The following is a 22,438-nucleotide window of genomic DNA, read 5'->3' on the forward strand; positions in this document are numbered from 1 at the left end:
TTCACACTACTACATTTTGTCATCTCCCCCCCCCCCCCCCCCCCCCCCCGAACCTCCCTGTGTGGCTACACCTTTGCTTTTGTCTGATAATTGAGTAGATTTCTAGAAGCCCGATTGCCAAGGCAGAAGGTAAACAAATGCATATGCAGTTTGGTGGCCATAAGGCGACGAGTTTCTGTCAGCCCTTTTTGGCTCTTTTCCCTTCGTCCGTCCCTCATACACAGTGCCTAGAACAGGGCCCAGCAACAAGATGGAGCATGTACGTGCTGAATGAATGAATCTGGCTCTGCATGCTGCATTGTATTACATGTGCAAACCTAAATTTAAAGAGCTAACAATTAAGAAAAAATTTATTTCACCGTTAGTTAAATTGTGGTTCTAAATAAATATAGGCCTTTTCTTCATAATGGCAAAAATGCTATACATTCTTGAAAACGTGGAAAAAAGGATATTTATACTCTTAGGAATTTATTTTAGTTTTTAAAAATAAATGTGGTAAAGATGATGCTTTTGAAATTGGGGAAAAATTTATCTCTGTGTACTCTTCACTTGTCAATCCTTGAGTATTTGGCTTTGACTATATCACCACACAAATACAGAATTCCTACACTAGGCTAAAATAGGAAAATTTAATGATCAGCCAACTTCTTAGACCCCAATACTTCACCGCTGAGAAGCAGGCTATAGTGATGGTTATATTCTGTGCCCAGTGCACACTGAGTAATTTACTCAGGATAGCACATCTACGACAATAACACAAACATGACAGATCACACTATCCATCCCCAGCGCCTGAGACTATCGGGACCACAGCGACAGGTACCTACTGACTTTCCCAAAGAGGCAGAGGTAGGAGGAAAGCATGGGTAAGTGACTCTTAGTCATTTAAAATGGAACTCAGGACACCTACCCACCACTACCCACATTCACCTCCCCAGACAGACAAGGCATTTCTCTCCCTATAATAGGACTGGAGAAGAAGATAGGCTAGGTAACGGGGAGGGCAGCGGCATGGGCCAGAGATGGTGATCTGGGACTACCCAGAAGTGCAGCAGCCAGAGAGGCAAACACTAGAGAAGCTTAACAGTGGCCACCGCCCTGAGCAAGGTGACTAGTGCTGGCAGCCAGGCAGTTGGAGCTCCCTGAAGCAACTCTACTGGAGAGAAGTGGAATTCTCTGAAGAGCAGCATCTGATGAAACTAACTGAAATGATACTGTGGGAGGGATGAAGGAAGAGTAGAGGAACACAGTGGCAGCTCTTCTCCTCAGAGAAATTGAAGACGCCAGCACATTAATTAGGGTACAGTGACCTCTGAAGGCCAGGCAACCAAGTGTGAGCGCAAACGGGTATTAGTGGAGTTGAGCTTCTCCTAGGATCGGTGCCAGGAGTTAGAGGCTCGGGGATGATGTCCCCGATGTCCTACTGAAGGAGACAAGAGGATGAATAACAAAGTCAGGTGAGAATTCTCATGGGAGTGGTGGAGGGGAATCCAAATGGTCGATGGGGAGCTGGTGAGGTGGCTCAGTGGGTAAGACTCTTGTCACACAAGCCTGGTTGGTGACCAAGTCCTATCCCTGGAACCTATGTAAGGCAGAATGAGAACTGATTCCACAAAGCTGTCCTCTGCCTTCCATATGCTGCCAGATCAACATGTGCCCTACCCTTTAAAACAACAACAGCAATAATATTTTACAAAAAGAATCGCTGGGAAATCAGAACAGAGGACAAGAGACAAGGCAAAGGAGGGCTCAGCAGAGGAGTCTTTCAGCATCCAGAATGCTCACTCTGAGTCAGGGACCGCTCTAGATCCAGACCACAGGACCTGCTGTCACAAGGCTTAGACTCTAGTAGGAAGAGACAAACTACACAGATAGAAACCACTAGGTATCTTATATATGTGGCAGGAATGATCAAAGCTATTATTTGAAAACTTTTCTAATACATATAACTAACACTTGATATCAGAAAGCCTTTAGTTTGAACAAAGCTGGGTTGAGTGTAGCCTAATAGCACTTACATTTTATGTTTGTTTAGGTGCTTATTAATTAGTTAATTTTTAAAAAGATTTGTTTATTTATTATGTATACAGTGTTCTTCCTGCATATATGCCTTCATATCAGAAGAGGGTGTCAGATTCCATGATAGATGGTTGTGAGCCACCATATGGTTGCTGGGAATTGAACTCAGGACCTCTGGAAGAGCAGTCAGTGCTCTCAACCTCTGAGCCATCTCTCTAGCCCTAATTAGTTAATTTTTAGAGGAGGTCTTCCTATGAAAAAGATGGCCTTTTTTAGAGGTGACAATGCTTCCTTAGGTAAATCCAGGTTACTACTCAATATATCACTGAACTTATTATCTCTAAATATTTTGCCAATATACAAATGAATTTTGTTAACAAGCATTACTCTAGTTCGATAATGTCGCAGCTTTAAAAAATTATTGCATTCAAATGACTATATAGTATAAATGTGGCAAAAAAACATCCAACTGGTGATGAAAATGCAGAACTCATTTTGCTAAGAAGACATCATTAGTGAGGCTATTTTAGACAAACACTAATAAGTGTTTTTATGATGAATTGCCATGTAATTTGGTGAGAGCTGATAATGCAATTAGTTTAATTTTGTGGGGGAGATAATTACTGAAACCATGTGCTTATCAGTCCTCTGGAAAACATACCTTCTATCCGTCTGAAAAAGAAAGACTGTCAAAATACATAATTATAGAAAAGCTAGAAATAGTTGGGAAGAAGACAGGGCCTGTCATAAAAACTTCATTTTTCCTTCTGAACATTTCACCTTATATCCAATTGTGCAACTCAGAAAACACTGCATTTTATTTACATATCAAGAACTTTATACATTAAAGATGAAAAGCAAAATTTAAAACCTAAATGTATTTTTACTCTCTGAGTACAAGTGAAATAAAAATATTTTAACAAAAAGATAAACTGAGCAAATCTCTAGAATGATAGCATTTGTTTTAAACAAAAAGTACTATTTTATTTTTCCATCAAAAATGACTCATATATGTGTACACACTTCAAACATACCTTAACAAATGGAAGTCAACCCTGAGCTGACCCCTAAGCTGGGTCTGAAAGCCTTTTTCCCTGAGGACTAGCTTTCATGGTACCAGAAGACACCATACAAGTTTCCAAAGGAGGGGAGCCACCCACAGTCCTACCCAGCTCTGATATCTATGAACAGAACAATGGCCAGCATGGTATAACCTAAGGGTGCAGGAGTGGCACACATACCTTGGCAGTAACCAACAGCTCTCTAATTGGACTTAAGATGCACGCAACAAGAGTCCTGGAATCTAGACAACTATCTCGGGTCTTGGAGGAGAACCTACAACCATCACTTTACTAAACCAGCATAATCCCTCACTACATTCTAAACACTGTCCTTAAACCCACAGATAAGTGTACTCCTCGCCCCTCATCAAGGAAACTTCTCTTGTAACAGATGAAACTCATTACAGAAAATCATAACTGATGAAAACGCAGAGTTATGGAGCCCAGTGCCAACTGGTATACCTACGGCACAACTCACAGGGAGAGAAAAACCTCTCAACTCCTGAGATCAACTTGGACAGTTGTAGGCTATACCAGGGTTGTTAGTGAAAATTAACCTCAGGGTGTCTGAAGTACCTGGGGCAGTTCTCAACTCCCCAGCTCAACTTCTTGAGATGGTCACTCTGATACACGGTTTCAGCCATGTTCTTAATGAACATACTGTTTTGTGTCAGCATAACCGACACACAATCAGATTACAGAATGAGTAGACCTGTTGAATTTAATGACCTGGTACTGACCCAGTCAGATTACAGAATGAGTAGACCTGTTGAATTTAATGACCTGGTACTGACCGGTGCTGGTTTGAGCTCACGTCTGCTAGAGACAATTTTGGTTTTGATACAGCTGATGTTGAATAAGGGGTCCCAGTGAAAGGAGCACAATATGGCAGAGTGGGGGGAAGGGAAGCCTGGATCAGCATGTGCTGTTACTGGTCATTGTACTGGGTGTTGGGCCTTCTGAGCAGGAGAGGCATATGTGTGCCAGCTGCCTGATGGGCTTCAACTGCTTGCCCAGGGGACAAACAGGGAGCATTTACCCTCAGTCCCTACCCCTACTGATCAAGTAATATGTTAACTCTTTCACATGTCACTGTCTTTCCCAGAGACACCCCATGCTGTCAGAGCTCCCGTGAAGCTACATTTGTGAGCAGCAGGCCAGAGTAAATGGTATGACAATCTGGTACCACCTCCCACACACTTGTTTCTCTTCCAATTGGGACTAAAAATTTAAAATCATCTTGAACTCCAGAAGAAGGTAGCTATATTACTAAAATTCAAATATATTACATTTTAAAACTTCAAATATATTAAGTTGATCTGAATATCACAAGTAGAAAACAGGCAGCTCTTAGGTTATACAAATAGGGAGAGAAACCCAGAAAAATTTACATTTATTTCTATAAAGTAAGTTTTCAAAAATACTACAGCACTGTTCACAAATGTAGATCTTTCCAAAAGAGAAACAAGGGTCAACAAGATGGCTCAGAGCTAAAAGGGCTTGCTGTAAAGGCCTGATGACCTGAGTTCAATCCCTGGGGTCACAGTGGACAGAGAGACTTGACCTTTACAAGCTGTCTTCTGATCTCCCACACATGGTGTGCACCTGCTGTGGAATAATCCTCTTGTACACTGTAAAGATTTGTCACTGGAACTGGCTTAATTAAATGCTGGTTGGCCGGTAGCCAGGCAGGAAGTATAGGTGTGGCAACCAAACTAAGGATGCTTGGATGAAGAAGGGCAGAGTTGCAAGGAGAGGCAGAGGAGCAAGATGGGCATGCCCTACTGAGAAAGGTACCAAGCCACATGGCAAAGCATAGGTAAGAAATACATTAATTTAAATGTAAGAGTTAGCTAGTAACAAGGCTAAGCTATTGGCCAAACATTTATAATCTATATTCAGCCTCTGAGTCAGTGGTTAAGGCGGGAAAGAAATGTCCATATATGGCACCCAAAAGTTCAGCAAGAATTTCCACATAAAACCTGAGAAAGCTTTAAAAAAAGGTCAGAAACAGAGCCAAGCAAGGCTTCCTATTCTGTGTCTCTAATGCTGGCCACCATACAGAGACTCATCTCCTGGAAGCTGCCAGCATGCCATGAGCTAAGCTGTGAGGTGGGTTTCTACAGTGTCTCATTCCAGCCACAGTACAGGAAAATGTCTCCTGACAACTGTCCCCACCCGCCATGTGCTAAACTGAGCAATGCAGGTAGCTGAAGTACAGTTTAAAATTTGTCTCATGTGATCAAAAAACAAAACAGATACACAGTAAAGACATATTCAGTAAAAAACAAACAAACAAACAAACAAAAAACCTCTGACTGGATTACAGTGTGTTTAAAAACACACATAGGCTTGGGAGAGAGAAGAGAAAAGGCATATTAAAAAATAGTTTAAGAATAAAATAGTAAAGTCCTTTAAAAGGAATAAAGTAATAAAAATATATATAATAAGCTTCATAAAGATGGGAAATATACAGAGTATGAGTCCTGTATGTTACTGTGTTGTCTTTGAATTTTTTTGGCTGCTAAGGGACACCAGATTATTAACAACTGCTAGATTCAACCAGCCTATACATTTAAAAATTATCTTGACTTCAAAATTTAAGTCAAAAGGCTTTGGAGGAAAAGTTATGCTTTTATTTCCACAGGAAATGAGAGGCTGTGGATTCATTGTGGGTTAAAGAAAATCAGTTTGATTGAGGAAGACTCCCTGAAATCCTGACTGTAGACATAAATAAATAAACCTAAAAAACTACAACACATGTGATGTATGTTTCAAACATAAAACAAAAAAATCATCTTTGGCTGACTTGTGTACAATGCATAGTATATACTTGTATTAATACAGCTATGGATGTTACCTTTAGCAGTTTATGCATTTTCAGAGCAAGGGGACCAGACATCAATAAAAACAGAAGGCTCAGGAGATCCAGCATTCAGAACAGCTTCAAGGTTGATGACTGAGATGATCCAGCCTCATAAAATACTCCAGTCAAGACTTAAAGACAATTATCCTAATTTTCTTAAGGTTCCCCCAAAGATGTCAGCACCCCCGAACAACAGGAAGTTGTCTACAGAACCATACCCACATCCCAAAATATTGGTTGTGGATGTTTGTTATCATTTAAGGGGGAGAGTTGGTTACAAATTGTTTTAATCATAGTAAAAAAAAAAAGGCTAAACAAAAGAATTAAATTCAAAGATATTTTTCTAAAGGAGAAAAAGGTAGATCATTAAATCTACTTTAATCTGAAAAATATCTATTAATCTCAAGATATTTTACATTGGTATTGATTTTGGTTTATTAATACAAATTTAAAATTAAATTTTGTTATACTGTATGTATGTTTCTACTCTTGTTTAGGATATTATGTTTATGCAGCTCTTTTAAAAATGTAATATATAATTAAAAGCCTGGCAATGGTGGCACACACTTTTAATCCCAGCACTCAGGAAGCAGAGGCAGGTGGAACTCTGTGAGTTTGAGGCCAGCGTAGGCTACAGAGTGAGTTCCACAAAAGGCTCCAAAGCTACATGGAGAAACCTTGTCTCTAAAAACCAAAAAACAACAACAACAAAAAAACCTAATCCCCCAAATGGAATATATAATTAAGAAATACAGATTAATAGTCATCTATAAGAGCAAACTTATATTTATGTTAGTTAAATTTTAAAGGTCATACAGAGATACATTTTAGATAGATAGATAATCTTCAAACACTTCAAAGACCTATATATTATGACATTTAAAATTACTTCAAAGAGGATGATGGGCATTGAAGAAACTCCATATGGAGTTTGTTTTCTTTATGGCAAAAGTTAGCAGCCATGTGGACAAAGAAACTACCCTTTCCTCAACTGCTGACAGTTACTGACCAAACTGGACCAGTAGGACACAAAAGAAAGCAACTACCACACTTTGACAAGAAAAGGTAAGATAGTCCTTCAAAATTCCCTGCTTCTAGGAAAAGTCTGTCAGATATACTAGGCCTGTGGGCCAAAGATGGATGCCCCAACATTACAGACAAACTTTGGGTGACTGTCCAGACAGACATGTCCCTGTCATTAGGTAATATTATATCCATCTGGAGTCTTTGATGGAGTTAAAGACTAGATAGTGATAATTACAATTTACTTAGTTATGATAAAAAGGTAAATTAGATGTAAAACTTTAGATTCACAAAGGTAAGATAGATAATGCGGTATTTTTTTTTAAATTTTGCCATTTGAATATTGTAACTGTAATTCTTACTTAATAATTATCTTTATTATATATAATTTTACTATGTTAAATTTAAAACCTTTTTAATTAGACAAAAAGGGGGAAATGCTAAGGAATAATCCCCTTGTACACTGCAAAGACTTGTCACTGGAATTGGTTTAATAAAATGCTGATTGGCTATTAGCCAGGGAGGAAGTAGATGCGTGGTGATCAAACTAAGGATGCTAGGATGAAGAAGGGTAGAGTCGCGAGGAGAGGCAGAGAAACAAGATGGGCATGCCCTACTGAGAAAAGCCATATGGCAAAGCATAGCTAAGAAATATGGTTTAATTAAATGTAAGAGTTAGTTAGTAACAAGCCTAAGCTATTGGTCGAGCAGTCATAATTCATGTTCAGCCTCTGAGTTGGTTATTTGGGAACTGGTAGGCAGGAAAGAAAGTCTACCTACAGACAACATGGTGCAGTCCTGACAGACATCCCTGGAATTACCAGGGCATCTCTCACTAAGGTCTTCATCTAATTAGACGAGGCCCACCCACACATTGTAGGGTAATTCCTTTTACTCAAATTCTAAGTTTTTAAAAGTTAATTGTTGTATTGTACAAAATAGTGGGTTTCATTTGAGACTCCTCTCTCTCTCACACTCACCCACACGCACATGCTTGTACCTTGCTCTTAATTATCCTTCATTGCCTTCACCATCCCTTTCTTCCTTCTACCCCTGAAATAACCTACTTCCTGCTTCCTCGTCCTATGTACATGGGCATGTGCATATGCTTAAATGTAGATTCTTCACACAGAGGAAAATGTGGGAGTTTTGTCTTTCTTTTGTCCCATTACCCTCTTATAATCCCCCCTCCTAATAGTTCCTTTTCCACTTTCATGTAGTATGTGGTGGCTTAATTCACTTAACATGATGCTCTCCAGTTCAGTCCACTTTCCTGCAAATGACATTATTTCCGTCTTCTTTATCGCTGAATAAAGTTTCACTGTTGTGTATACCCCCTCTGCCTCCTCCACTTTGTGGGTGACCGTCTTGGCTACTGTGCACAGTGCAGCAGTAAACACAGATGTGCCTGCATCTCTGTGTTATGCTGACTTGGATTCCTGTGGGTTGCATAGTATTTCTCAGTTTTTTGAGTAACTTCCAAACTGATTTGCATAGTGGCTGCCTGAGTTTCTGCTCCCACCAGCAGTGTATCACAGCTCCCCTCTCCCCAGACCCTTGTCAACACGGGCTGCTTTCTTGATGATGCTGACTGGTGTGAGATGGAATCTCTACAGTTTTCATTTACATTTCCCTGATAGTAAACATTGAACGTTTCCCAAATATTTATTAGTCATTTGTATCTCTTCCTTTGATGATCAGCTATGCTTTGGCCTTCTAGAGGGTGCATCACCAATGCAAATCAATGTATTTTTCTTAAACACCGTCTTTCCCCAATGAAAGCTTACACCACATACAAGTGATTCTCATTCATGCTTTTTTTGAAATTTAGATTGCATAAAATCATTACTTTTCTAATATGGAGATGAGTGAAGAGGATCAAGAGATTTGATGAAACAACAAGAGAAGTGTAGATTTGGAGACATTATCTCCCATCTGGACTCCCTCAATCTTTCCCAATCTGGATCTACGCCTGGCTTTCAAACCCAAATGAGACTTGTCTTAGTGGCCGTTGATATGATTTAGGGTAACCATTCAGAACTAATTCTGTACACTATTTAATAGGTACGGAGTACATTTTGATGAATCAAAGAATCTGAGCAGGAATAAATCTAAAAATAATAAATAATAGCACCTTACTTACAACTTATTTAAAAACTCTTTTATATTCTGTTCCTTAAAAGTCAGATAAAGGTCAAAATGGATGGAAAACTGTGCTAAGAATAAATGCGTAGCTCTGCTTAGATAAATAGATGTGGGAGCAGCAGCCCTGACTAGGAAAAAGCGAGAGCCTTGGAATTGACAGGTTGCTGCCAGGCAATACTCACCTAAAACCAGTGTTTTGAAAAAGAGAAGGCTCTCATTCGAATAGCTCTCGAAGGACTAATGAATACATACTTACAGGCAGGGCGACAGCGGGCTTAGCAGTGAAGAGTAGACTCAGGATTGCGCCTGAAAATGCTCCCAGGATTCACTTTCATCTCTTAGCACAGATCTCGAAGAAGCAAGGTGAATTTTACATCCTTGCTGTTTTCACAGAGCTGGAGGTCAACACTAGAGAAGGCACACAGGAAGAAATAGCCTGTCGAATGCTAAGCGTGTGCTGCAGCAGGTACCTGGGCGTTTTCATTTACTGTGCTAGTTAAGTAAAGGCAGAGCACACGGGGCAAGTACTCCCTGACAGCAATGAAGCACCAACGCATGCGTGTGTAAATTACCTTGTTAAAACCAAGAGCTGTGGAATCTACCAGAAGTTTGGGGGGGAGGGGTAATTTATTATTTCTGTGGTTTTTTTTTTTTTTTTTTTAAAGTAAAATTATTGCTAGGTAGTGGTGGTGCACGCCTTTAATCCCAGCACTCAGGAGGCAGAGCCAGGTGGATCTCTGTGAGTTCGAGGTCAGCCTGGTCTACAGAGCTAGTCCAGGACAGGCACCAAAACTACACAGAGAAACCCTGTCTCAAAAAAAAAAAAAAAAAAGTACAATTATTTCAGTACTAACATTTTAATAAGAGAACAGAGTAGCTGGGCGGTGTAAGGGTGTAAGTCAGGTAGAGTCCCAGTGCCGGCCAAGTGAGACATCTCTACAGTGAACCACAGTTCAGCGCGGAGGTGTACCCTGCGGGGTTGGAGGTACTGCTGCTGGCGCCAGCCCTGACTTTTGCACCTGATCAGAGACAGGGACAGGAGTTAGGTATGAGGGGAGTCAAAGGACTAGCATAACACTGCCCAGAGTGTCTATTATGGCGGCGGTACACCGGGTCAGCCATGTCTTTTTTCTTGGGGTGATGGAAATGCCAGGAGAACAGGCCAGTGAGCAAGCTTTTCAGCCTTGTAGGTACAGGATCCCAGCATGGTACCGTCACAGAACACGTGACACTCCTGTGTAAACTGCAGTCAGAGCCCATTTCTAAGCATGATACATGAATAGTTCTTCTTTGCAATTTTATCATACTGGACTAGTTCAGTTTCACAGAAGGAAAAAAAAAGATACTAAGATCAGAAACTAAATGTAACTTAACAGTATTATGTCAAATGCAATTAGATCAGGTTGGTATATGCAAAAGAAGTCTACAGAGAAAATACATTAACTTTTAAGTCCATGTGAGGTATTTGATGGTAACTGAATAAATAATAAGCCAAATTAAGCATTACGACTTTTAGAAGGATTTCAAAAATTAAATCCTGCTGATTTGTTTTCTATGTATGTTGCTAGGAAAATTCTTTTTAGTGCTTAAGTATGTTTGAATTTCAAGTATCTCATTTATTAGTTTAAGAATGTCTAATGAGAGAAAGAAAGGGTGTGGGAGTGGGTAGGTGGGGAGGAGTTGGGGCGGGGAAACCATTATCACTATATTATATGAAAATACTGCATTAAAAAAGAATATTGCAAGCTGTGGTGGCGCACGCCTTTAATCCCAGCACTTGGGAGGCAGAGGCAAGCAGATTTCTGTGAGTTTGAGGCCAGCCTGGTCTACAGAGCGAGATCCAGGATGGGCTCCAAACCTACACAAAGAAACCCTGTCTCTAAAAACAAAAACAAAAACAAATATCTTATTACTCTATTAGAGATTCAACCTGATCTCTCTCTCTCTCTCTTTCAAAATAGGATTTCTATGTGTATAGCCTTGGCTGTCCTGAAACTATGTAGACCAGGCTGGCTTCAAACTCACAGAGATCTGCCTGTCTCTGCCTCCTGAGTGCTGGGATTAAAGGTGTGCACCATCACAGCCCAGCTCAATTTGATGTGATTGTAAGTTGTTGCTTATTTATTTATCTTACTGTGGCAGGGTCTCAAACTTATTATGTAGCTAGGATGATCTTGAACTTTTGATCCTTCTGCACTTTCAGAGTATTGGGGTGACGGCTGTACCCCATGCCTTGTTTATACAGTACTGGGAATTGAACCCAGGGCATGCTAAGCAACACTCTACTAACTGAACTACAAGTGCAGCCGTTTTGGTATTCTTTTTAGACAGAGTATTCCAGGAACAAAAGTATAAATAGCTAACAATATTCTCCCTGTGGCCACTATCAAATGGAATGGATTAAACTCTGCAGATATGAAAACGCCCCAGCGGCCTCTCTTACTTCCTCCTCCAGTAACAGCGGCCTCATGCTTCCTTCCCTGCCCATCATTTTCATGCAGGCGTTAATGCCTTCACTATATCTCGACACATCCATAAACCACAGCAGTGCTTTTATGTCCTAAGACTGTACAAACCGCATCGCATTTCAGTTGGCACAATCAATAGCAAAGCCCCCATCAGTAGTGACTGTACAACGAATGCAGGCTTTAAATATTTTTTAAAGCCTCAGAGCTTCGGTTTAGCTTGCTCAATTTATGGAAGATATAACCATATAACTTAATTGGCAAAGCTGGTCCTGATTGTCAAACCTGATCAGCCAGATCTGACTTACTCTCTGTCAGAAAAAGTCTGGGTTAATTTTAAAATTCAAATAAATTTGTTATTATGCATCCCCATGACAACTTTCACACTTCTGAATTTTAACTTTAGGATGCTAAGTGGATAACTAGCCAGCTAGGTGGACTGAGCAGCTCTTGTCTTGGAGACTGGCCGCAAGTTTGTATCCTCAATAGAAACAATGTGTTCAGATCATTTTTACTGAAGGCTTGTCTCAGCTTTGCTGCTGAGAGACTCTCCCTCAGGTGAGAGTCATTCTTCAGTGGTGTCTGTGGTGCCTGGAGATTTTTAAACCCCAAAGCAAGGCCCCATAGTCAGGTATAGCATGGACAATAATCTTTCCTTTTAAAAAGTTGACACTTCTAATAGTAATTTTAGAGGTCAGTTGGAAACCAGTAAGCTAGGAGTTCTTAGGCAGATTTCTTTTCTTTCTTTTAAGTGAAAGACTTCACATGTAGAGAGAACATGGAAATTGATTTCCTAAAGCTAATGAACCTGAATACGGGACAGGAAGCCTCTGCAGGCCCAGCAGTACAGGCAGACAGCCTGAAACCCTGATTAGTGGCTGAGTTGGCAACAACCACAACCAGACACATTCTGCAGTAACTATCAGGTCTACTACAGAATGGTCTGGCTTACAAAGCTGAGGCTGAGAAAGTCTGTAGTACTGTATGGGACTCATCTCTAAGACCCCAGCAATCAGGAGACAGAGACAAGAAAACCGGTGTGAGTTCAGGGCCAACCTGAGCTACGGTGTGAGACCCTGTCTCTCAAAACAAAACATTTTTTTTTTTTCCTTTTAAGTCAATGTAGGGCTAATATCACAAAAACATTTGTCATGAAAAATACTATCACTCCTTTCCTCCAAGAAACTACTTTATACATTTGACTTGATTCTATATGGTTGTCTGCAGGCTGGGGATGAAAGCTGGCTCAGATGTGCTGGTAAAGTACTCCTAGATCAGGGCCCCCCACACAGGGTTCCACACACAGAGTCCCCCACACAGGGTTCCACACTCAGGGCCCCACACACAGGGTTCCACACATAGGGCCCCACACACAGGGTTCCATATACAGGGCCCCACACACAGGGCCCCACACACAGGGTTCCACACACAGGGCCCCACACACAGGGCCCCACACTCAGGGCCCCACACACAGGGCCCCACACACAGGGTTCCACACTCAGGGCCCCACACACAGGGTTCCCCACACAGGGCCACACACACAGGGTTCCACACACAGGGCCCCACACTCAGGGCCCCACACACAGGGTTCCACACACAGGGCCCCACACACAGGGCTCCCCACACAGGGCCCCACACACAGGGCTCCCCACATAGGGTTCCCCACACAGGCCCCACACACAGGGCCCCACACACAGGGCTCCACACACAGCGCTCACTTGACGCTTATGGTCACAGCACAGGCAAACCAAGGATCCAAAGAACTGCCTAAGAACTGTAACAGGCTCTGCTCCACACATTCTGCAGCAGCCATGTAACACTGTGTATCACTCCTGTGTTACTCAGATTTAAGCTTTGTGCATTAACTCCTTATAACTGGAAATAAAGTTACTCCAACCTTGTTTTCCAACAGCCACCAATTACAATTCAACATTCAATATTTACATTATTCTGCATGAATACGTTTAACTAGTGACTTATGTAGTATGCTAGGATTACTTCTCTTTCTACCCATGTGTGGTGGTTTGAAAAAAAAATGGCCCCCAAAGGGAGTGGCACTATTAGGAGGTGTGGCCTTGTTGGAGTAGGTGTGGTCTTGTTGGAGGAGGTATGTTACTGTGGAGGTGGGCTTTGTGGTCTTATATATGCTCAAGATATTGCCCAGTATCTCTCTCAGCTACTTCTCCAGTGCCATGTCTGCCTACATGCTGCCATGCCCCACCATGATGATAATATAATGGACTAAACCTGTGAAACTGTAAGCATTAAATGTTTTCCTTTATAAGAGTTGCTGTAGTCATGGTGTCTCTTCACAGCAATAGAAACCCTAAGATACCATGCTTTGTTTCTACTGGAGCTAATGAGTTCTGTTTTGCACACACTGACTGTAGATGTAATTCTAAATGGTCTTATTAAATAAGAAACACAGAGCCAAATAAAGAGTTAAAAGCCCAGAGATTAAGCACTAGACAGGAGCTAAGAGCACCTTATCTTACCACTCGCTGCCATCCTTCCCCTGAGAGAGAGAGAGACCTTCTTCCTGTGCCCTGTCTTTTCACTGCTTTTCTGTTCTGCCTCCTCATTGGCTGTAAACCCAACCACATGACTTCCTCGTCACTGCCTGTCTATACAGACCTCCAGGTCTCTATGGTTCGTACTGAGATTAAAGGTTCAGGTCACTGCTTGGCTGTGTCCTTGAACACACAGAGGCTCTGCCTGCCATGTGTTGGGATTAAGGGCATGTGCCACCACCACTGGAATTCTGCTAAATGGCTTGCTCTTAGCTCTGATCCCCAGGCAACTTTATTAACACACACATAAAATCACATTTCAGCACAAATAAAATATCACCATCCTTCACGGCAAAGCCCTACACAATTGAGATGTCAGGTTTATATACCTTAGTTATTCATGACCCTGACATGACAGGTTTGATGGAATGTTTCCAATTTAGGTTTTCTGGTCATTTCCTCATGACTGTATTAGGGTTATACAGTTTGGAAGATTATTTTATGGGTGATACTTTATTCTCTGAGTCAAACAAGGGGGCATTCAAAACACCAATTTTCTACAATTTAGTAAAACATTTGACCATCTGGCGAGGGTTTTCCCTGCCAGGTTTGTCTATTAGGAAGCTCTATTTCCCCTTTTATAATTAATAAGTAATTCATGAGGCTATGCTTTCAGATCATGAGACCTATTATTCAAAAGACTAGGAACCAATAGTTCTAGTATCTGCAGATGACTCTTTCCTGAATTAATGATGACGTTGATAGAAGAAAATGGCAGTATCTAACTTTATTGCTCCTTCTCCTAAATGGCCGGCATCTAATTATCTCTAAAGTTTCCAATCAGTTCCTAGTTCTCAGCACCAGGTCACCCATGTTCAGAGTTTCTGGACCCTGCCAGCTACTGAGCGTGTTGAGTTCTGTGTTTAAGCTGCGTTACCTCTGGCCTTTCCTTCCTGACAGTTCTGCTAAAGGTGTTACCACATGTCTGTGTGCTTTCCAGCTTCTAAACACAGTTGTCCTCTCTGCCGTTTCAGGTACATTGTTGCTGTCCCTTCCACTAGACTTGTAAAAGTGAACTCCGGTGTTTAACTGCCCGCCTTAACTGAGCATCCATTATTCCTTCCTACTTTCAAGTTTACACGGATGGCATCCAGTATGGAATCCTCTGTGATTTGCTTTTTATGTAATACCATGTTTTCTGAGATTTACCCAGGTTCAGACATCAGCTCTACTTCACTCATCTTTAATTAATGATGATAGATCCCATGTGAACATGCTACAATTTTCTTATAAGTTTCTACCACATTCCTAAAAATATGAGATCTGGGATATGAGGAGTGTCTACTTTTCGAAGGAACACAGTCTACCTTTGTAATTTAAGTCAACAGGAAAGTAGGGCTAGCTATGCAAAACGTCAAACTTAAGACATTTCAGTTTGGTACTTAGAAAATGAGCCTAATAATACTGAGCACAGAGAACTCAATAACTGTCAGTTACTTGGAGACAACTCTGAAATAGGCCTCAAGAATTCAGAAGCAATATTCTTCTCTGAATGTTAAGCTGCAAAATTGACATATTATAGGCCAGAGCAGAAGTATGAAAGGTAAAGCCAAAGAAAAGCTGCAGGGCTGGCAGCATCAGACCATACTACAACAGCTGTGACAGTAAAAGTGGGATGTCACTCAGAAGGGAAGCAGAGAGGAAAAGGGGTCAAGAGACATTCTGGCAGACAATCCAGATAACTACTATCCGTGACCGTGGAAGCCGAACCAGCACCTGACAGTCTTCTGTTCCAACCCACAAGGCTCTGCTTGTCTGAAGAGATATTGGTAACAACATACAATCTTTCAACTGTTTGCACCCCTGGGGGTCAGACTATCTCAGTTGTGCGGTGGATGCAATAAGCAACATGAAATAAGCATGAAGCAGTTAAGTAACTGTTTTACCTGCTTCTCCTCATTTGAACACTAACCAAGCTCCTGCTTCCCCTGCTCTGATAGTTCCCACTGTAAACCAGTACTTGGAGTTCTCATAACCATTTCATGAACACGGGACAAAATGAGTCTTTGGAGCTTCCAGCCCAGAGTCAAGACAATGGTCCAGTTAGTAACCAAAGCCATGATAAGTGCTCCTACTCATCTACCCAACCTTGGCCTAGACTACACCAGCACCATTCTAAACACTTTCAACTGGTCTTTCTTTATCGGTGTCTCGAATTCCTTTTTTCCTTTCATGAAGCATATATTGAAAATAAAGTAGGCAGACCACTAATATTGTGGTTTTCTTTTCTTACTGTCTGTAAACATATCACTGAATCATCATGCCTTTTGCCAATAATTAACAAAAAACATGGCCACTTTTCAAAAAAGAAAAGCTTATTGTGCTTCTAACTATTCTGTTAGTCTAAAAAGAACAATATTTTTAAATATTTGCTACTAATGGCTTCTAATAAGGTAAGAATCAGGAAAAGTCTAGCTCATTGGTCCTGCACTACAGAATAGGTGCTGAACCATACTGATGTACTGTAACTGAATGTGAACCTCTTTGAAAACAGAGCAAGCAATGTTCAACTTGGAAATATGTTCAGTTTTACAAGGTTAATCTGTAATTGGTGGATAGAAACTCAAGCTCATCACTCAAATCTGTCTATAAAAACCAACCTCACAAAAACAAATCAAGCTTTTCGCCAGGTGGTTATGATGTCATCAGAAAGATGAATAAACAAAACTATAAACTTGAACACTAAATTCCAAGGGCCTAATAAGGTGTCTAAGCCAGGGTGCCCAAGAAAGGAGTGATTGCTGCTCTGTATAAATAAAATGCTGATTGGCCAGTAGCCAGGCAGGAAGTATAGGTGGGACAAGAGAGAAGAGAATTCTGGGAAGAGGAAGGCTGAGTGAGGAGACGCCAGCCTGCTGTCCAGGGAGCAGCATGTAAAGGCAGCAGGTAAAGCCACGGAACACGAGGCGACATATAGATTAACAGAAATGGGTTAATTTAAGATAGAAGAACTAGATAACAAGAAGCCTGACATGGCCATACAGTTTGTAAGCAAGTCTCTGTGTGTTTACTCGGTTGGGTCTCAGTGGCTGTGGCACTGGCAGGTGAGAGAGATTTGTCCTGACTGTGGGCCAGGCAGGGCTGGAAAAAACTCCAGTTATAAGTGATTAAATCTGTGTATGTGTTAAGAAGTTGAGAAGTTAGCCAAGTAGTGGCACACGCCTTTAATCCCAGTACTCTGAAAGTAGAGGCAGGCAGATCTCTGAGGTTGAGGCCAGCCTGCTGGTCTACAGAGCAAGTTCCAGGACAGCCAGGACCATACAGAGAGAAACCCTGTCTCAAAAAAAGCAAGAAGAAAGTAAGGAAGGGGGGAGAGGAAGGGTGGGAACAAAAGGGAAGGGAAGAGAAGGAAGGCAGGAAGGCAGGAAGGAAGGGAAGAAGGAAAAAAGAAAAGAGTCCAGAGAGAATCCTAGGATTCTAATGAGCCTTAAAAAAAAAACTAACTATAAGCAGGTATGTCTGTCAGCTGACGGCCACAGAAGGAAGCATTAGCCCTGGGAGACTCCCAGGAGCTCCTCTAAGGAGCATTAATGGAGCAGGTAGAAGGAGGTTGGGGAATGAAGTCAAGAAGCTGTGGGAGGAACAGACCCTCCACTGGCCAGACCACCCCAAGAACTGTACTAGAAACTGATCCCTTCACCCTTCAAGTTGGCCAGGAGAGAAATAGTAATGTCATAGTGTTTAAGTTATAACAAACTGCTACTTCGAACATATACTATTCTAAAAATTTAAAGACTGCTGTCCCCCAGGCTCTCAGGGTGGCCTCAAACTAACTATCCCCCCGGCTTCAGCCTTTTGAGTGGATAGTATTGCAGGCAACTGGCCTAGAAAGCTTTTTCCTGTTAAAGTGTGTTTTTTATATTTTTAATAAATTCTATAAGATGTGCATTTATTGCAGTCATGTGGCCAGACTGCCTTATAAAATATTCACATTTACACTTATAGAGCTAGGCTGCTCTCAGCCTTGGTCAAAGACGACTCTTTTCACAGCGGCTTTAGTCAGGGCAGAGACATGGCATGTCTTCAGTGCTGCGAACAAGAGACTGATCCACCTCCTCCCAACTCCAGGGTTCAGGGAATGTCATGACTGTAAGAAGGAGGATGGGGCCGGAGGAGAGGGAGTGCTCTACAATGCTGTGACATGGCTACTGCACTCAGGAGCACACAGAGGCTGTGGTTATCTGCACAAGGTCAGCCTAGCCAGACTTCCAGCATGGATGGGTGGGCAGCGTGCTCTCCAGGCTCCAGTCCTTGGTGAGAAGCTACTGGCACTTGATGGACGCTGTGGGAGGGAGAACCACTCTCTCTCGAGGATGTTCTCACTGGCCAAGTTTCCTGTGCGCGTGGCTGGCCCCATGTCCATGCACACATGGGCAGGGCTAAAAGGACTCAACGGATAATCGAAAAAGAAAGAGGAAAACCAAAAGAAACATGAAGTTGCAAGAGGTGCATGATTAGAGGGGGAGATGGGCAGTTGATGGAGCGAAATGGAAAGTGGCTATAATCGTATTTCACTGAATGCAGGCATGAATATGTTAAGAATAAGAAAAATTATAATTATGAGACTGCATGAGGAAAACGTGCACATATTTTTGTCACACAATATTACTATACAATGTTAATATATTGTAATAATATATTATTTTATTAGAAATACTTGAGAATTATTTCTTACACAGTAAAATTAATACTGAAATGTGTTATATTTTTCTCAAAGACTTTATGTATCTTTAGTAGTACAGCTGACAAACACAGTATTACAATCATAAACCATCTGAATATTTTCCCATGTATTCTTACCTCCATAGTAGGTGGAGTCTTTCTTGTTCTTCTAATCCATGCTAAAATGAAAAATAGCATTTAGATGTTTGTTTTCCATAATTTGCCCATATTAAACATTTTTCTTTTACATTTATTAATGGGGGACCCAACAACATGTGTGGGGAGGTCAGAGGACAACCCCCAAAAGTCAGTTCTCTCCCTCTACCATGTGGGGTTTGGCGATGGAACTCAGGTTGTCAGGTTTAGTCATTAGAGCTCTGACCTGCTGAGCCATCTTGCTGGACATAGATAAACATTTTATTCACTCGTGCCTACAAGATATTTCTGAACATCTATGATGTACTGTTTTAAATACTGGAGCTTTAGCAAGGAACTGAACAGGTGAAATGCCTCAATCTACTGCAGCTTATATACTAGGGAAGTGGGGTACAGAAAATAAACACACAGATGTATGTCAGGTGATCTGTGTTCTGAAAAAAATACTAGACTATCAGGAAGACAGTTTCATCTTCAAAATCACAGCTCATAATCATCAGAATTCAATTTAGGCATAAAGGACAAATCATAATAAAGTTCAAGGCAATGTCAAAATTATATTATTCTGGAAATTTGAATTTGTAATTGCTCAATTTATCAAGGATTTAGGGAAGTTTTTATTACAGAAATTTTTCTTCTTATGTGCTCTAGTGGGCAGCTGCCGTCTCTGGCTGCAGACCATCAGTCTTGACTTTAACTCTTGGGAGGCAGGCTCCAGAGGTGGGACACAGACACTGGTTCAGTGCCCACTTGGTAGACACTGTGTCAAAGGGAAGGGCGAGCAGCAGCTGCCTCCAGAAAAGCTTCCAAGCACGTTCTAGAGTCAGACTCTCTGGGTTCTCCCTTCACCTCCATCGCTTCCGAGCTATAGCACCCAGGGTAAGTATTTCATTTTCAAAGCATCAGAGTTTTCTTCTGTGAAATGGAAATGAAAATGGTATCTGCAGTGAATGGTCGTTTATGAAAGCCATATGATTTTTATACTTACATATATATTCTAATAACTATTTAGCATATGAAAATATAAATGTATTCTTATTCAATTTTATTCAATACACCTATGTTTGTTTTTCTGTTTTGTTTTGTTTGAGGCAGGATGTTACTATGTAGCTTTGGCTGGCCTTGAAATCACAGAGATCCTCCTGCCTCTGCCTCACAAGGATAAAGTTAAAGGTATGCAGCACCACACCCAGCCTTATGCATTTTTTTATATGTGATTTTAAAAAGCAAAAATCCAATAACATCTGCTTGTCCTATGAGGGTTTACAGGAGATTCTGAAAACCTCACTGTGGGTAATGTAGTCTCTATACCAGTGGTTCTCAACCTTCCTAATGCTGCGACCCTTTAACACAGCTCTTCAGGTTGTGGTGACCCCCAATCATAAAATTATTTTCTTTGCTACATAGTAACTGTAATTTTGCTACTGTTATGAATTCTAATGTAATTATCTATGTTTTCTGACTATCTTAGGAGATCCCTATGAAAGGGCCAGAATGACCCCAAAGGGGTCACAACCCACATGTTGAGAACCACTGCTTTAGAAAAGTAAAACCGTTTTCTAATTTTAGTTGATTCAGCCTATAAAACCATGAAGTATCCTTATTTTATAGGAAATTAGATAGTCCTCTAGGTTTGAAGGTTAAGCAGCAATAGTGGGATTCAAGTCAGATCTGCTCCTGTTTTTGGCTCTGAAACCAACCACGCTTTCCTAAGCAGTCTGTCAACCTTTAGCAGCAGTCAAAGGGCACCAGAGCAGGAGAGCTAGCTGCGAGCCTGCCCATGTCAGAATGGACAAGTCATCGACCCCACTCTATATACCGGGAACTGAAGCTCAGAGAGACTGAGCAATGTGCTTATGGCTATATGATTCATGAGGAGCAGGCTGGGAATTAAAATGGTCAAGTGGCTATGCAGGCAGAGCTCTATCAGTTGAGCAGACACCGCACTTCAAGTTAGCTTTACCAAATGCCTCTTATCATCCACATGAAAACTCAGGACCTATCTTTCTGCACAGTCTAGTTCTGCAGTCGTGGGTGTGGAAATGGACATCCAGAGGTGGGCTGGAGTACTTCCCCTTTGCTGTGCTCTCCTTCACTGATCCCAGATGTGCATCTCCAGTGGTTCCATGTGCAGCACTCTCTACTCCATTTCTGAACTTTTCTACTTCTGATTCTTTTGTGCACTCTCTTTTTACTATCTTTAGCTTCTATTCGGCCCGTCTGAACCAAAACTTGCACAGATTTTATATGACTATTGGCTGTCAAGGTCAGGGCGCACCAATGGGAAATTTATCTTTCTATCATGCAAATACCTTGAGAAAGTAGGTTCTTAATACTTACTGAATACACATGTTCAGTTCATACATATATTCATTGCAATAGTTCTTCTTGCCCATTAGAAAAAATGGCTTAGTAACATCAAAACTCCTCTATGCCGTCAAGGAAAAGAAGTGATTTACAACATTTTCAGCTGCTTCTTTATGGCCAAATAAGCTATTTATATTTGTCAATTATATTTGTCAAACCAGGAGACAGGTTTGATTTAAAATCATTCAGTGTAAGTCCCACACCTCTCAAAAGTTTCAGATAACTCTTCGGCTTTAATTCACATTAGAAACTTAGTTCAGAACAATCAACCAAATTTACAGTGTTCAGTAAATTTGAGACTCAAGCTAAATTCAGTCTACTGCTTGTTTTTACATCTTTATGTGGCTTTTTCTTAAATGTCAAAAGATGCATATTTCATGACACATGAAAATTATAAGTAACTTAAATTTTCGGTGTCTATAAATAAAATTTTATCAAAACATAGCCGTGCTGATTTGTATCTATGGCTACAGTGGCAGAATTGAGCAACTGTAATAGCCCAAATGACCCACAAAGTCCAAAATATCATCTGGTCCTTTAAGGAAGATTTGTGCCAACCCCAGGGCTGTCATTTAGTACAATCCGCTCAGCAACAAGTATATATCTAATGTAAACCACTACCATAACGCCCAAAAGACCTTCATGATTAGCTATTATGTATTTACTAATGATACTATATATTCTAGAGTCTATAAATCCATACCAGTGGGCATGAGACTGTGATGAAAAGGTACAATGGCATAATGCACATTATCATCAGGAGAAAAACCACAAAATGACTGTTTTACTGGCAAATCCACAAACCAGCATTTTCAGATTTCTCCCAAGATTGGAAAAAGATGTTTTAATGAACCCAAAGCATTAAAAAAAAAAAAAAAATCTTCTGTCTTTTTCAGTACTTGGGGATTGAACCCAAGGGCCTTGTGCACACCACCACAAGCTGCACACTACTCCTCATTTTAAAAGGTTTTAATAAAGGTGAAGACACTGGGGAAAATTATTGCTTGTTTTACATCTTTAAATGTTAGTTTAGAAAACTGAAAGAACATTTATGACATGAAAATTATAGAACTATAATTTTCAGTGTCTGCAAATAATATTGTA

At 41.0% G+C, this 22,438-nt stretch overlaps 1 protein-coding gene across 1 annotated transcript in view; it reads right to left on the bottom strand.

The window, feature by feature from the left end:
- Ndufaf2 (NADH:ubiquinone oxidoreductase complex assembly factor 2) overlaps nt 1-22,438 on the bottom strand; it is a 113,605-nt gene that overhangs the window by 12,720 nt on the left and 78,447 nt on the right. Inside the window, exon 3 of the mRNA XM_036207370.1 lies at nt 18,950-18,990. Coding sequence (XP_036063263.1) covers nt 18,950-18,990 — 41 coding nt within the window. The remainder of the gene's footprint in view (nt 1-18,949; nt 18,991-22,438) is intronic.

The sequence above is a fragment of the Onychomys torridus genome, chromosome 15 (assembly GCF_903995425.1).
Source record: "Onychomys torridus chromosome 15, mOncTor1.1, whole genome shotgun sequence".
Taxonomy (NCBI): domain Eukaryota; kingdom Metazoa; phylum Chordata; class Mammalia; order Rodentia; family Cricetidae; genus Onychomys; species Onychomys torridus.